This window comes from Acinonyx jubatus, chromosome B1 (assembly GCF_027475565.1).
Source record: "Acinonyx jubatus isolate Ajub_Pintada_27869175 chromosome B1, VMU_Ajub_asm_v1.0, whole genome shotgun sequence".
In the NCBI taxonomy this organism is placed as follows: domain Eukaryota; kingdom Metazoa; phylum Chordata; class Mammalia; order Carnivora; family Felidae; genus Acinonyx; species Acinonyx jubatus.
Window position 1 is genome coordinate 194,378,734 of NC_069382.1, and position 17,954 is coordinate 194,396,687.

General features: G+C 45.1%; 1 protein-coding gene across 1 annotated transcript in view; it reads left to right on the forward strand.

The window, feature by feature from the left end:
* The window catches only part of CLNK (cytokine dependent hematopoietic cell linker), a 208,003-nt gene that overhangs the window by 148,373 nt on the left and 41,676 nt on the right, over window positions 1-17,954 (forward strand). The window contains exons 6-8 of the mRNA XM_053217569.1: window positions 645-789; window positions 1,985-2,091; window positions 7,909-7,954. Coding sequence (XP_053073544.1) covers window positions 645-789; window positions 1,985-2,091; window positions 7,909-7,954 — 298 coding nt within the window. The remainder of the gene's footprint in view (window positions 1-644; window positions 790-1,984; window positions 2,092-7,908; window positions 7,955-17,954) is intronic.

Genomic DNA, 17,954 nt, shown 5'->3' on the forward strand with positions numbered 1-17,954 from the left:
GGAGATTAGTGTCCGGGCTGAGACACGGCACAGTGCTGAATTCAGGTCCCAACACACAGGTGCAGATTCCAGAATTTCTTTGAGGACGATTACATCTCTTGCCAAGGGGTACCCCCCATCCTGCCATCCCCAGTGTTCAAACTCGGAGCTCATTACTACTGTGTAGAAATACAACTGAAACTTGTGTGTTGATCGTGTATCCTGACACCTTGCTGAATTGCTTATTGGCTCTAATAATTTTTTAGTGGGTTCCTTGGAATTTTCTACATACAAGATCATATCACCTGCAAGTAGATCCCTTTTCTGCTTGGAGGGGCTCGTGTGATTACCATCAGGCCACTCAGGTGCTTCAGGATAAGCTTCCTATTTTAAAGACAGCTGGTTAGACAGCTTAATTGCACCCTCAGTGTCCCTTCACAGCAGCCCCCAGATTCTTTGATTGAATAACCAAGGATGGGAATATGTGAGGACATCTTCAGGATTCTGCCTACCACGAGACTTTAACTGCCCCAGACCCCAGCCTCTGAAATGTTTCACCCCCAGCTCAGAGAATCTGTAGCACTCCCCTCGCTAGCACTGCAGCCTGCAACCTTTGTCACGACCGTACCTTCCCTTGACTTACTCAAATGTTCCCTCCTGCGTAGGAAAGAAACTCTGCTGCAGTGGGCCTGGAGGGAGCAAAAGACCTCAGAGATGGCGACTATGAAGACCCAGAACTTCGTATGGAAGAGGCATGGCGAACGATAAAAATTTTACCAGCCAGGCCTATAAAGGAATCTGAATATGCAGGTAACATCTGGGGCCTAAAGTCCAAGAATGCACGTCCATGATGCGACGCGGCACAGTAATTAGAGCCGATTCTGAATGAAACAACTCTATGAAAATCCTGCCTCCGTGGCTTCCTAACTGTGGGACGTCGAGCGAGCCTATAGAAACCATTCTCTCTACCTGAAAGTAGTGTTCATGGTAACAGAACTTACCCTCCAAGGGTTCTTTCGAGTTCTCACCAGGGGCACAGAGTCAGAGCTCTATAGCTATCGGTTGTTATTATCAAGATGCTCTTTTTGAGTCCTGGGAACAATGGATGAACACAGCAGAGAGAGGGTGGACAGGCAGGGCCGTGGGTGGCATGGGAAGTGTTAACACAGAGCTTGCGTAATGAGCAGCAGCGAGAAAGGGAAGGATTTTGAACTTGGTTGACTCGTTTTGCAGGTAGCCAGCGTAGACGTAGCACCAGGACCTAGCAGCAGAGCTCGGCTTTTTAAGAGTAAGGAAGACATAATTTCCCATCCACCCTTGCGCCTTTCTAACTGGGGCACCCCGGGCGGGCGGCCTTCGCAAGCTCTCTGAATCGTGGATATAGCGCAGGGCTGTAAGGGAAAAGAGGAAGCACTTGTGATTTCTGAGGGCCCGGCCCACGGAAAAGAGTCTACAGAAGCTCCTCTGGAAAGAACCACCTTGGAAATAGCGATGAAACCCCTTCTTTTTCATCCACTCAACAAGCGATTACCGAGTGCGTATCTGCAGGGTGCAGTTACCGTGTTAGGAAGGATCACGTGACACAAAGACAAAGCATGATCCACACTCTCAGGAAGGTCACAGCCTAGAGGCAGATGCAGAAAGACCAACAGATAAATATGAAAGGGTGAGGTGTATAATATAGAAAGGAGAAACGAGGGGTGGGGTGTTGGTGGGTGGGATCCGGGAAGATTTGCGAAGGTCATGACACAACACAGAGCTCGAAGGGAGAGCAGGAGTTTCCAGGGGCTGAGACAGTGAAGGGTGTTCAAGTCCAGACTCTGGACTTTGGACCACACCCTCCTCCTCCTCAGGCTTCGGTCTCCTAATCTACCCAGGGGAAGAACTTCTTTCCTCATGCCTAGGTCGTAGGCATTCAACACATTTGTCGATGCGCACGTATTTTGTAAATTGCGATGTGCTGAGTCTACGTAGGGTATGACTTTGAATTTTTCTCTTTTCACAGATACGCGCTATTTCAAGGATATGATGGACACTCCCTTTTCCTTGGACGCCCAGCCCTCCGTCCCCACGGAGGGCCAACACTGGCACACACGGATGGGGCTGGAAGAAGTGAGTAAAGGCTTGACTGTGTGAACCAAACGTGGGCAGGGCAATTCCTGGCAGCCAGGGGCGTCCCCATCACTCATTCCCAAGGCATCTTGCAAGGTGATGAGCAAAGCGGGCTCAGTGAGGTGCAGGGGAACCGGCTCAGACCCCTGCTGAGATCATGGTCCTGGGGAATGAGCACCAAGAAGGGAGGAGAACTTGCACCTGGGAAGGTTTTCTGTGAGGCATCAGGGTGAGGAATTTTCACAGGCATCGCTCGTCCCCTGATGCTGGTCCCCTTTTCCAGAAGCAGAGTTTGAAATCAGATCTTGTTAATAATAATATGTCATTTTGCCCAGATTGCAGGCCTGATGTTGCCTGCTGGTAAGTGAGCGGTAAGAAGTATGTCAAACGTCTCTGAGCCCCTTTGTGACCTCGTGCATTAAACAGGAATAAAAATCCCTACTGTGCTTTACTTCAAAAGTCTGTTTGGAAACCACAAACAAGAAATCCATGAAAAAAAATCCTGTAAATACAAATGCTCTACACACATATATAGAATTTCATTTTTATTATTTTTTTATTAAAATTTTTTTAATGTTTATTTCTGAGACAGAGAGAGACAGAACATGAGTGGGGGAGGGGCAGAGAGAGAAGGAGACACAGAATCCAAAGCAGGCTCCAGGCTCCAAGCTGTCAGCCCAGAGCCAGACGTGGAGCTCGAACTCACAAACCGTGAGATCGTGACCTGAGCTGAAGTCAGTCGCTCAACCGACTGAGCCACCCAGGCGCCCCTAGAATTTCATTTTAATAATGCTTTTGCTAATGCTTCTTTCCTTAATGCAGAAATGCATAAAATACGAATGAATCACCCATGGAGTTGCAGGGCAATCAGTCATGGCACTGTGCTACATTTCATGTGCGTATTCTCTGGGCAGATATATTCCATGCAAGAGAGTCCCTGCGTAGAATATCTGCCTTTTTTCCTTTTCCTATCAAGTTCTGGTTATAAAATAATTTCCCATGTGATAATCAAGTATTAACAGCATAATCTTTTGAGATATATCATACCCCATTATGGGATTTTTTTTTTTAATTTTTTTTTTCAACGTTTATTTATTTTTGGGACAGAGAGAGACAGAGCATGAACGGGGGAGGGGCAGAGAGAGAGGGAGACACAGAATCGGAAACAGGCTCCAGGCTCTGAGCCATCAGCCCAGAGCCCGACGCGGGGCTCGAACTCACGGACCGTGAGATCGTGACCTGGCTGAAGTCGGACGCTCAACCGACTGCGCCACCCAGGCGCCGGGATTTTTAATTATTGTACTTAACCATTGAGTGAAAACATTTTAAAGGCTTTGGTACACGTGATGAAATTTCTTTCCTGAAAAATGGTTTCAACTGACCCTCCCAAAAGCCCGATATGAGAATGTGCACCTCACAGGACTCCCACCAAAACTGGCTATTACTTTACTAATCATATTTTAAAGGGACTTCAGTGTTCTGTTCTTTTTTCATTTGTGCCACGTTTATTAGTGAATGCGAGCATGCTTTTAAATATTTATGGCGCATTCTTCCTTGTGCATTATTTGTTCACACTGTCTATCTATTTAACTTGAGGGCTTCTGTTAATATTGATAAGCAAAGGAAAGTACAAATATTACCACGCCATGCCATTTACCCAGAGCACATCCAGTAGACTTTGGGAGAGCAAGAGGAGGGATGAAATATTGAACACTTCTGCCTTACACAGGCACAAAGCTGAATTTTAATCATTCATTCAACAAATTCATTCAAGAAATATGTGTTGTGTGTCTGCCACGGACCAGACACAGTGATAACCTCTGGTATGCATTGGTAAATAACCAAAGCCCTGCGCTCATGAAACTTACATACTGGTGGGAGGAGACTGGTAATAAACAAATAAACAAATAATAGGCAATATGTTAAGTAATAGTGCTTTGAAAAAAAAAAAAACAAAACGTTTAAAGCAGGGTAAGGGTAGTCAAGGAAGGTGTTCCCAAACAGAGACAAGAATGAATGAATGACACTTAATCCTTAAAATGCCCTTGCAAGGTGAGCATTCTAAGCCCCATTCTATCAGCTCCAACTTTTATGAGCTCTTTGCGCCTCTTACCCTCTCGGAGCATTTATTATCTTAGCTATAAAATCTCATCACTATTACGATAGTCCATACAGAGCACAGTGTCTAGCATGAAGCTGTCAGTCACTAGATACCAGCCCCTTGAGGTACAGGAAACATTTTGGCCCCAGCATCTGACACAGTACCATTTTGTAAGAGGATCCCAAGAGATATTGGTTACATGGAGGAAAATGAATGCACAAATGGATCCTCAATCTTTTGAAGGGAATCTTGAAATAGGCGTAGCCGTTTCATAAACAAAGAGACCCAGGCTGGACTTCTGTGCACATGGAACCCCTTTTTCAGCCTGGTCTTCAAAGTTCGCAGGTGAATATTTGCTGCTATCAGCAAGATCTGCCACTGGGGCAGCCGCAAAGGGGCAGTTTGACAGGGAGGAAGACGTTTCAGGCACAAAGCACATTCAGAGAACAGTAAGAATTTTAGAGCAACTGGACCAAGGGCTGACGACACAGATTCTGGTCGGTTATGAAAGAATGGAGAATGTTCACATAAAAAGCTGAGCTTCCCTTTCCCCCCAAAAAATCACTGATACATTCCCCTTTATATGTAAGTATGCCTTGATGAGAAGAAAAAATTTGTAAGATAATTCTCGTGGGAGTTTTTAAACCCACTATGCCAGAATTTGAGGCTCCATTCTTATTACCGCGTACTTCCTTCATAATATCTTGGTAGCTTTCTGTTACAATACAGATTTCTTCCTTTAGCTACATCACTTCGCAAGTGGAACTATAATCTCCACATATCGAGTCAAGCAAAAGCATGTGAGGAAAAGGATACGGGAGATCAGCACACTTGACCGGGGCGGGGGGGGGGGGGGGTTGTCTTATAAATTAAGTCAGGACTTGGCCTCAGTTCAGATAAGGAGGGAATTTTACTTCTATAATCAATGCTTGAGTAATCACGTTTTTATGAGAAGATTACATTTTTCATTATAGCCTCATTCTCAAGAATTAATTCTTACTAGTTCTGCACATTTATGTTAAGATTAAACTATCTGTGAAAGGGATCTTCAATAATCCTGACAGAGGCCAGTTCCTAGCTACAACTGTCTTAAACCACTAAGCCGCTGCTCATGCTTCCATTTGTTGAGCATTTGCTGTGTACCAAGCACTGTGTTCAACAATGGGGATGTATGAACCAGTGCTCACCATCTAATGGGGGAGGCAGTGGCCCAAACTGGCAGTTCCAACATTCCCAACATAATGTCAAATGCTAAGACCGAGGTGAGTGTGGTTCAAAGAATCCACAACACTTAGCCCAGCTAGAGGCTTTTGAGAAGCCTTCTGGAGGAAGCAACGCACAGCAGTATTTGACACATTGCATGGTCATCAGTGGTTCTCATCAGGGACCATTTTGCCCCCTAGGGAACACCAGGCAGTGTCCAGGGACAGGTAGGTTGTCCAGACTGGAGGAATGCTACTGACATCTAATGGTAGAGAACAGGGATCTGCTAAGCATCCTACATTACATAGGAATTACCCACAGCAAGGAATTATCCAGCGCCAACTCTCAATGGTGCTGAAGTTGGGAAATCCATGTTATAATTAAACCTGTGATATAATACGTTATAATATGTTGTGAACTCAGACCTATGTGCATGGATGAGTCCTTTAGAACCTTTATTCCTCTTTTTCCCTCATAATCTAGCATCGATGCAGGTTTATAGTAGGCACTAATAAATATTTATCTGATAGGAAAATGGGAGGAGCCCCTAGGGAGGGGCAGAAAATATTCCTGGCCCTGGAATCCTATACTAATTCCATCAGAGGGCACTCACTGCTGGGGGAGATGCAAGGCAAAAGAAACCGTCTCATGCAAAATGGATTGAAGTGTCCAAAGACACAAAATTAATTTGGCCACCAAAGGGAGAAAGTGCAGGAATACTAAGGAAGCCCCATCCCTAAGACCAGAAGCACGCAGGGCCACCTAAGACAGAGGCAACAGAGAACCTCTCCCATACCCATGACCTGGCTAGCAATGGCAAGTGGGCAAAAGTATTGAGAGACCCCCTCTGTAAGGCAGGCACGCAGGGGAGATTGAAAGCTGAGGGTGCAACGCTGAAAAACCCACTCAGCACCTGAGCCGCCACAGGGTGACTCTGAAGGAGTAGGAAGCTTATGGATGATGGAGTGAAGGAGGCCATATCAATAGCAAAATCCAAATGACACTCAGCTCTTACTACACTGGCCAGCAGAAGGACCACACACTTTCCAGGCATATACTGTGGTTCAGCGTTGCACGGAGGAAAAGTAGACATTGAATACCAGAGGGTAAGAAGTAACAGGGGATTCAATGAGGCTTCCCCCAGCCCATCCACCTTGGCTACCTCAACTTGATGCCAAAAGAAAGTAATACTAAGACCCTGTATTAGTCAGGTTCCTCTAGAAACATAGGACAGAGTAGACAGATGATGATGATGATTGATAGATAGATAGATAGATAGATGATAACTAGATGATAGAAAGGTAGAGATAGATATAGATAGATGATAGATAGATAGATAGATAATAGATGATAGATAGGTAGAGATAGAGAGAGATAGATAGATAGATAGATAGATAGATAAATAGACAAAGACTAGACATAAAGTAGTGATTATGGAGGCTCAGTCCCATTATCTGCCTTCTGAAAGCTAGAGCTCCAGAAAAGCCAGTGGTGTAAGTTCTAGTCTGAGTTCAAGGCCTGAGAACCAAGAGAGCCAATGATGTAAATATCAGTCTAGGGCAGAAGACCAATATCTCAGCTCAACACTCAGGTACAAAGACAAAATTCTCCTTCTTTCTGCCTTTTTATTCTATCCAGGCCCCAACTGATTAACTGATGTGCACCCACATTGGGCAGGGCGATCTGCCGTAGTCTGCTGACTCAAATGGTAATCCTATCCGGAAACACCTTCACAGACACACCCGGAAATACTGTTTAACCAGTTATTTGGGCACCCTGTGGCCCTGTCAAGTTGCCACATATTATTAACCATCATAGACCCCACTACTGACCTGGGCTTCAAGGCTTTCAAAACATTGGGCATAATTATACTTTCATTTTTCCCTTCCTCACCCTCATGTCTAGCAGTTGTAGAGCCTTTAAAATTTTTAATAATGAAAGCTAACAACTATTTAAATATCTTTGAAAAGCTAACAATTATTAAGCTTTTATTGGTGCCATCTTCTGTTCCGGGCACATTGCATGGGGTGTCTCACGTAATCGTCCCATCCTCGTCAGGTATCAGTACTTTTGTTACCTTAATTTCACAGATGAGGAAACTGAGGCTCAGAAGGTCAAGTGACTTGCCACGTCCTCACAGCCAGCATATGATGAAGGTGAAATCCCAGTACGGACATCCACACAAAGCCACGCTCACATCTGCTTGCTTGATCCCTTTCATAATATGGCTAATGCCTTTCCACAGCTTCACGGCAACAAGAGACAGGATTGGATCTCAAACCCAAGTATTTTTAGGCCAGATACCACCTGAGGCCACTACACTGGTCACGGGCACAGCGGCACACATATTTACACGTATTTACATGTATTACCCTATACATATGGTGATCTCTAAGAATGGTGAATCCAGGAACTTATGCCTTGACCCTATGGGAATCTACACATCTGGCAACACATTAGATGTTATCTTAGCTACAACTGAAGAGATAATGGTGCCATGTTGCCTTCTACAGGTGAACAAACAAATTTCCAAGGATTCCAGAAGCCAACACGTTAAAGGTAAGGTCAAGTCACGAAGTGTGAAACACAAGCATATTTCTTTGCTCCCAAGTTCCTCTTGCGTTTTGCTGGTGGTCACAGGTTAGCTTCAACAACGTGATCTGTCGGACCATCCTTCATGAAATAACTAATTTCAGAAAGACCCTCACCCACCTGACGCCTTTTTACCGCCATACCTGATTGATGAAGAAATTGATTGTGAAAATTCATATTCCGTGGTTGTGCGGTCTCAGGAAGGAATTGCCTTGAAACATATGGGTTGCATTAAATATATAACTAAGTTATTTCTCCAAGCATATCCCCAGTAAAATCACAAGCTAGAAATCTAATTTTAAAACGTTGATTAATTCATATGAACACAGATTTTAAAGCTTTAGGCAAAGCAACTCAATTTGGAGATGAAGATACAGGTAGGAAGCTGAAAGGAAATAATCAATTTCAGCAGTGCCGGAAGCACACATGGAGGACAGCCAAAGAAATTTAATTGGATCATACACATTATAGCTTCTCTCATCATCTTCCCTATGCCTCTATCTTCTCTCACAATGTCCAACTGGGAACGAAGACAATTCCATGATTTACACTTCCCAGTACTTGAGAGGTACCAAACTCATCTTTTGTGTGTCTAATGCTATATTCTCTAACATATTATTAACATCACAGTTTCTTTCATGGGAAGGTGTAACAGTTAGGGTCCCAACAGGAAACAGATGGCACACCCAAATGAGGATAATTGAAGTAAGTTTATTTACAAAGGAACTATTTACTGAGGTGCGTGGGGTATAGGGATGATGTGGGAACTGGGGCTAATCGCAGGGGCATTGTCACCATCCCTAGGCCCAGAGGGATGAGAGGACAGTTACAGAAAAACAGAAGAAGAAAGCCACCTTGAGAGGAGCAGTGACCATCAGCTGAGGGACACCACCGGCCCAACTGAGCCTCGTGGGAGGGAATTTAAAGGAACACATGCCCAACCTCCCTCTCCCTGAATTCTTGTGGGGACTTCCCAACGGCTGAACCCAACCAGAAAGAGAGGGCAGGGCAGCCGACATGTGATCAATGCTGGTTGGTCCCCAAGGATGGAGGTGAAGTGGGCAGGATAGAGAAGGAAGAGGGTGGATGGGCACAGAGAAAATACCCACAACAGGAAGCGTGGGGAAAGGAGCAACTGAAGTAGCAAAAACACAGGCTCTGCCACTCCCTTGCTGTGTGGCCGTAAGTAAGTCATCTAACCTTTCTGGGTCTTACTACCCTCCTCTTTAAAATGTGAAGTGGGCAGAAGTTTCATGACCATCCAATTCAGTAGCATTAACGGAGGCGGGAAACAATAGCTGTTCCCTAGTCCTTGTCTCCTCTCCATCCTGCACAACCTGACAGACCCCTTTTGGTCCTACACTCCCACAACATAGGAGCTTCCACATCAGTGCCCCCTTAGTCCTTAAAAACGTCAGGACCTTCAACGTGCACAGCACTTGATTCAGAGCTCTTCTCCTTGAACTGATGTATTTCAGTCCCTAGAGACAGTAGGCGAATTGTGTGGACCAAGTATTTTCACACCTCTTGACAGAGAAAGGGGTCAGAACACACAGGGCTCCCGGATCAGACCGTAATCATTTGCCATACAAACGTTCCACATCGCACTAGACCCTTCATAGGCGTTACTGAGAAATGAGTCCTGGGGAGAGAGCAAAGAAATGGACCTCAAAATTCCTTTCTTGGTTACAGTTCACTAGAGACATCCAACTTCACTTCTGTGATGGCAGAACTTTCTTTGGCCATTATTCCAAACATCAACAGGTCTGTTTGCCTATGAACACGCTTTGAATCTCCATTGCGACAAGTGGGTTGCGGGGAGCATTTGTCCCCATGCCACCAAGCAGTTCTCAGGCACCCGTGGGGTCTCAGCCTCAACCCAAGAGGCACCACCACCCAGAGGCAGCATCAGATTCCACAAGTTAGGGGCTTGGGCCTGCGAGACCACCCCGACTTCAGATGCCAGTCACAAGCCCAGGTTGTCACCTGTGTTCCTCACAGACCAGCAATAGACTGGAGGTTCCGATGACCCCCCCTTCTTAAGTTGCATTAATTTGCTAGAGAGGCTCATGGAACTCAGAGCAACATTTTACTCAGTAGATTACAGTCTGTAATAAAGGGACATGAGTCAGTGACAGCCAGATAAAAGACTTGCACAGGATACGACATGTGGGAGGGCATGTGGTGCTGCCATGGGTTTATCTCCGACCCAAAAGTTCTCCGAACCCCATCCTTTTCGGTTTTTTATGGGGGCTTCATGACATTGGCATGATTGACCAATCACTAGGCATTGGTGAGTGAACTCAGACTCAATCTCCTCCCCGCTTCCTGTGGTGGGTGTGGGAGGTACTGAAAGTTCCAGCCCTCAAGTCACATGGTGGGCTACCCTCTGGAAACATCTTCGGGGGCAGTCCAAGAGTCACCTCCTTAACATAAGGAAAGAAACGTTACTAGAGTTCTCAGAACTTAGGAAATTCCAAGGGATTTATGCGCTCTGTGCCAGAATCCTGGGGACAAGGACCAAATACATATTTCTAAATAATAATATCATAATACTGCGGGGTGCATGGTGGCTCAGTTGGTTAAGGGTCTGACTCTTGATTTTGGCTCAGGTTGATTTTGGCTCAGGTCGTGACCTCATAGTTTGTGACATGGTGTCCCGCATTGGACTCCACCCGACGGTTTTGAGCCTGCTTGGGATTCGCTCTCTCTCCCTCTCTCTCTGCTCCTCCCCAGAGCTTGTGCATGCACTCTCTTTCTCTCTCTCAAACAAACGTTTTTATTTTTTCTTTTTTAACATTTATTTATTTTTGAGAGACAGAGAGAGACAGAGCGTGAGCAGGGAGGGGCAGAGAGAGAGGGAGACACAGAATCGGAAGCAGGCTCCAGGCTCTGAGCTGTCAGCACAGAGCCCGATGCGGGGCTCGAACCCATGAACCGTGAGATCATGACCTGAGCTGAAGTTGGACGCTTAACCGACTGAGCCACCCAGGCGCCCCTCAAACAAACGTTTTTTTTTTTTTTTTTAATCACACTATTGCAACCACCCATGCATATATTTATCTATACTTGGCCTGAGCTCACAAAGATATCGGGGGGTAGTTAACAAAAACTTACATAGTAAAAAAGAATTTAATAAAAATAAAATCCTAGGGAAAAATCTAGGTAGTCTATAACGCGAAGATAAAGATAAAATCCAGGAGGCACCTGGGTGGCCCAATTGGTTGAGCGTCCATCTTTGGCTCAGGTCATGATCTCCCGGTTCGTGGGTTCGAGCCCCACATCAGGCTCTCTGTCGTCAGCACAGAGCCGGCTTCAGATCCTCTGTCCCCTTCTCTCTCTCTCTGCGCCTCCCCCCTCAAGCACTCTCTCTCTCTGTCTCTCTCTCTCTCTCTCTCTCAAAAATTGAAAAAAAAGATAAAATTCAGTATCCTCAGATACACATCACAGCATTCTATTAAAATTAAACCACCGGCTTGCCTCTCAGCTTTCTGGGAGTCTAAGCAAAAAAGGGGATCATGCTTCTTTATGTGATATTAATTGCCCACAATAGAAAAGCAAACTAATTTCTAAGAAAACACAATAAGGACATCACTTTCAGAGTTATGTCAGTGCTGTCAATTTTATAGGAAAAGTAGGCTGACTTACGGGGACCATGGCTGCAAAAATAGGACAAATTTTGGAAAGGAAACCCCCACGTAGACTGCATACAGGATGTCAGGGAAAGCAGAGCTCCCAGACTTGAGGCGTATAGGGACAAGGGGGGAGATTCCGTGGAAAACTTCTCCAGGTAGAGTTATTCCCTTCACATCCTCTTTTCCTTCACGTCCCTAATGGATGGCTCTCCACTACCACACCGAGCTCTACGGAACCATACCCAAACACGCCCAGAGGGATGAAATTAATGTGAATGCCCCCCAGTTTTAGGATCAGACACCTTGCTGGAGAATGCTTGAATGATTTATGTGTTTGTTACAAAATTCTGTATCTTTGATGCAAACACACTCTCAGATAATTTATTCATTCTCACAAAATGTCACAGAAAAAACATATCGGGTGGTTCAGCAATGACAGAATTTTATGGTGATATTTTTCATCAAGTTGAGCAGTTATAGATTTATGTTAATGTACATCTCATGTCATTTTTCTTGCAATCGTATTCTGACATTATCTGGAAACTGTCAGATTTCAAGACCTTATCTTCCCTGAAGCTTGGATTTTTTTTTTCATTCCTAAAAATGGGTAAAAGTTTATTTGGGGGCAAGTCTTTTATAGTATATAGTAGGATAGCTTGTTTCTGATGAAGCATTAGCACTCACCACGAATCCAGGAGAAAACATCTTCTTTTCTGAGTAGGATGGCTATAATGTTCGAATACAGTGTGGTTTAGCTTCTTAATGCTGAGAATAAAGGACATTAAAGTGAATTTCTCTTTGCCTCAGATGTGAGCCAAGCACAGACTGTAAACCAATTTTCTTTGAGGTGTCAAGCATACCATATGCAAGAATGAATTTGAAACGAAATACAATAAGCTATCCAAGAAAAGAAAGAGAATTATTCACAGGTGACTGCACTTGTATATCCATAAACACGAGCTTGGTCGCAAAGAAGCAAAATGGAATTCCACATAATGCCATCAGAAGACCTTTTTTCTCGTTTGCTTTTAGAGGAATTTAGAGGCCAACGAAATTAGAATCAGAGATGAGTTTAGAGTTAATCTGGTTCAACTCCCTCATTTTTTTTTATTTTTCAAAAAAAAATTTTTAATGTTTATTTATTTGAGAGAGAGACAGAGTGTGAGCAGGGGAGGGGGAGAGAGAGAGGGAGACACGGAATCCGAAGCAGGCTCCAGGCTCCCAGCTGTCAGCACAGAGCCCGACGCGGGGCTGGAACTCACAGGTCACAAGTTGGACCCTCAACCGACTGAGCCACTCAAGCAATCCTCAACACCCTAATTTTAGACAAGGAAGTCTAGCAAGAGAGGTGGCTTGGTCAAGGTCAGAGAGGTCAGAGTCCAGACCAGAACCCAGGGTTTTGTCAACTATGGCAATGTTTTCAGGATTTTGCTGTATTTGCTAGTATCCAAACCCCATTCTGCAAACACCCCCTACTGTTCGGTTTTATCCCACTCATCCAAACTAGGCAAGGTTTAGTGCTGGACACGAATTGATGGGCGATACTGCCCCCTAGTGGCAGAACACGGCAACACAAACCATGGCCAAAATGATGGAATTTGGCGTCCTGTAGATCGTATTTTTAACAAAAATAACAAGCCGTAGGCCAGAGAGAGGATCAGAAATAAATTTAAGATTATTCTCCTATCGTTTTAGATTTAAATTTATTTCAGACACAACCCATGGATCAAAAGCAACGGAAGCATTGATTGATTCGATGCTCAGTTCACAGTTGATATTATAAATTTGTTACAAATGTTATAAATCTTATAAAAATCCCTCAGTAATGAGACTACAGGAAAGTGTTTTATCTCCCCATCACACACAGAAAATAATAAGGTTCGGAGGAAAGGAAGGGCAGCTGATAAGTGTTTGTTTTAACAAATACAGTTTTCTGAGAGAGAAATATAAGGTAGCCACAAATAAAGGAATTGAAAACAAGGGCATCACAACACTGTGTGTAAACTGCCACAGTAGAAGGTCACTTTGTTTAAAATTACTTGTTCCAGGGCACTGAAGAGCATAAGACCTCAGACCATGAGGAGCCCAACAGTCTGGCGCAGCCAACACTAAGTCTTCCGGGAACTCAACAGAATGCATACTTAATTCTGCCCCGGGGGGAAGAATCGTGTCTCCAGGGAGCAAGGGACACTGGAGTGAGGAGGGAGACAGAGACCTCAGGGCAAATTAAACATGATTTTTGATGCTCAGAAGTAGCTGAAACGTGGTTGCCTAAATGTGGGTCCTGGGGACACAGAGCCCTGGATTCACATCCTAATCGTTTTCCAAATAAGAAAACTCCAAGGAACTTAACCTCTCCACGTTCTTCCCCATTTCTATAAAACAGAGGAAATGCCAGCTACATCATAAGACATCTGTCTGTTTGAAAGGTGAGAACCAGGGAAAAATCTAGAGCACAGGCATTGACCCGCGGTGGACCCTCCACAAAGGGCTACTGCACCGAACAGATTTGCAAGGTTCTGGGCTCCCTCCGACTCCACCTTTCTCCCTGGGTGTCTTCCTGACCCTAAGCTAAAACCACTTCATGTTGCATCCAGGCTCGTGTTTAGCCTACAAAATAAATATCGTAGATGAATACAAAAACAGGCTAGTCTCCTCAATCACAGAGATCAAAGTTTATTAAATCACACACATAGCACCGTGCTGGGCACATAGTGGATGTATAGTCAATATTTATTAAGTTAAGTCTAAACTTTAGCCCATTTTTATAGGGCATTAAATCAGCATTGCCAGGTGTCACTGGACCACAGAGCTGTCAGCACGGAAAGGAGCCTGTGACCCTCAGCACGGAAAGGAGCCTGCAACGCTCCCCCCAGGTGGGGGCTTATGGAGAGGCGAGTCAAGAGTCCTGGCTTGCTTGCTTCTGGCCCCATCTCTCTCTCTGCTTCTAAATTTTTTTTTTAATGTTTATTTATTTTTGAGAGAGACAAAGCATGAGTGGGGGGGGGAGGGGAGGGACAGAGAGAGAGGGAGACACAGAATCCGAAAGAGGCTCCAGGCTCTGAGCTGTCAGCACAGACCCGACGCGGGGCTCGAACCCACGAACCTCGAGATCATGACCTGAGCCGAAGTCGGACGCCCAACCGACTGAGCCCCCCAGGTGCCCCTCTCTCTGTTTCTAAATCTCAGCAAATGATAGTCCCTCCCTGGGCCTCAATATCCCATCGGTAGAATTAGCAGAACACAATGGTCTCTAGCATTTTGTGAATCTATGGGTGCTGTTAATACACATAAACTCACCCACCCCCGCTGCCCGTCTCATCCCCTGAAGACTTGACCTCCCACATGCCCTGTCTGACGTCCCTCCCTCCGTTCCCTGAGACCCCCAGGTCAGCAGAGAAGACCTCTCTCCAGGCCTGTTTTGGCAAGATGCTTCTATCCCACATCTACCACCAACCCCAACATGCAGTTGTCAAAACCCACGTTCAAGGGCCTGTTGATGTACATGCTCTTAAAAATCGTCCTTTCTGGTCTCATTTGAGCAGTTGTTAAAGAAGTTACATCCTTCTCGTATTGGCAGTTTTGCCAACCTTAATGTTTCCCTGCCCAGCCCAGAGAATGGTGTCAGCAATTTGCTATTAGAACTAATTTCTGAACGTTTTCAACGAACTTGGAGAGGTGTCTCCAACAGGCCTTGTCAAATATGCATTAGCCACTTGGATCACAAGTTGCTTCTTCAGGCTCTTCCATAACTAATCACCAGGACTTGCAATCCTAATGGTTCACGCTCATGTATCATAAGACTCCTAGACATAATAAGTACTGTGACTGAGGCCAGGTTTCATCCAGTTTTGCCCAGAGCCTATTTCTCTAATGACAGAATGTTACACTCCTGGTCTATTTCCGAAGCGTTGATCTTCATGATCATATTTCATAGAGAAAGGGGATAAATGGTATCTATTTGACACAAGTCGAATGGCAGCTAAGTGAAAAACAAGCATTATTTTATCTAATAATAAAAGAATGGTTACTTTTATTATTAAGGGGTAATTCTGACCACATCCAAGGAACTCTGCTTCATGAGCTGCGTTCTACAGACACGGAACCCGAGGCCCACAGCATTTGAATAATTTGCCCAAGGTCACTCAGTAAGTGGCAAAGGAGGGATTAGATCCCAACCTGAATGATTTCAAAGATACCGTATGTTGCCACACTGTTGTGTCATTGTCCCTTCCGTCAAGAAACACATTCTTGGGGGGGGGGCCCTGGGTGGCTCAGTCGGTTAAGCATCTGACCTCGGCTCAGGTCACGATCTTGTGGTCCGGGAGTTCGAGCCCCACATCAGGCTCTGTGCTGACAGCTCAGAGCCTGGAGCCTGTTTCAGATTCTGTGTCTCCCTCTCTCTCTGACTCTCCCCCGTTCATGTTCTGTGTCTCTCGGTCTCAAAAATAAATAAACATTAAAAAAAATTAAAAAAAAAATACATTCTTGGGGGACACCTGGGTGGCTCAGTCGGTTGGGAGTCCGACTTCAGCTCAAGTCATGATCTCACAGTTCGTGGGTTTGATCCCCGCATCAGGCTCTGTGCTGACAGCTCAGAGCCTGGAGCCTGCTTTGGATTCTGTGTCTCCTTCTCTCTGCCCCTCCCCTGCTTACGCTCTGTCTCTCTCTCTCTCTCTCTCTCAAAAATAAAAAATAAACATTAAAAAGAAAATTTAAAGAAACACATTCTTGGATCCTACATATCTTTGTCCCCCCCCCACCCCGCCACGTTTAAGTCACAGATAACGATACCAAAGCCCAGAGAGGCCAAACAATTTGTATTAAGTCACTCAGCTAATTAATAGCAGTGCCACGAGCAGTGGTAAATGTCTAACAACCAGATCTCTGATAAAAAAAAAAAAAAATGTATGAGAAAAATTCTTGGAGGGCTGACACTATCCTACTTCTGGACGTACTATAAGGCTCCAGGAATCAGGACAGTGCAGCATTAGTGAAAGAATAGACAAATGGATCAATGGAACAGAATGGAGAGCCCAGAAACTGGCCCACATATCGTCAGCTCATCTCTGACAAGGCAGCTCATCTCTGACAATCTGATGAAGCAAAGATTGTCTTTCCAACAAATAGTGCTGGAACACCTGGACATCCTCGGGCAAAATCACCATCATCACCATCATCTAGACACAGACCTTAAACCCTTTACAAAAATTAACTCAAAAAAGGATCAGAGACCTAAATTAAAAATCAAAACTATAGGGGTGCCTGGGTGGCTCAGTCGGTTGAGCGTCCAACTTCAGCTTAGGCCAGGATCTCAAGGTCCATGAGTTCGAGCCCCGTTTCAGGCTCCCTGCTGTCAGCCTGGAGCCTGTTTTGGATCATCCATCTCCCTCTTGCTCTCTGCACCTCCCCCACTCCTGTGCTCACTCTCTCTCTCCCTCTCAAAAATAAGTAAACAGAAAAATCAAAACCATAAACCTCTCCTAGAAGATAACACAGGAGGAAACCTGTATAGTGATGCCTTTCTAGGTACAACACCAAAGGCGTGACGCATGAAAGAAATCACTGATGAGCCGGACATCTTGAAAATTACAAACTTCTGCTCTAGGAAAGACAGTATCCAGAGAAGAAGGAGAGGAGTCACAGACTGAGAGAAGATATCTGCAAAAGACCCACCTGGTAAGGGGCTGTTGTCCAAAATACACAAAGAGCTCGGAAAACTCAACAAGAAGAAAACCAACAGTCCGATTAAAAAAAAAAAAATGGGCCACAGACCTCAACATCACATCACCAAAGAAGATACACAGACAGCCAAGAAGCGTATGGAAAGATGTTGCACATCAGACCTCGTCGGGGGAAATACAAATGCAAACAGCAAGGATGCCCACTATGCACTCTACGGTAAGCGTGGCCCGAACCCAGAACACGGACAACACCAAATGCTGACGGGGACGTGGAACCAAACGAGCTCTCAAATATTGCTGGTGAACAGGCAAAATGGCACGGCCACTTGGAAGACAGTTTGGCAGCCTCTGATACAACTGAAGCGTACCTTAAATAATTCATTTTGTAATAATGGCGGTAACAACTGCATTGCAAAATTCCCGAAAAAGTAGCAACGAGCCCTGTGAGCTGGTACAACTGCTCCAAGGCACCCCAGGCAGGTCTTGTGATTCTTCCCCAGGATGCTTCACTCTGATTTCACAGAACCCTGCAACGTTGACCGTTTCTCCACGATTGCTCCCTAATAGATGACGGAGGTAGCAGTCAAAGCCGGTCCATCAGATTCCGCAGCCGTGCTGCGCTCCCCTCACCACGTCACCTCCCAAGCA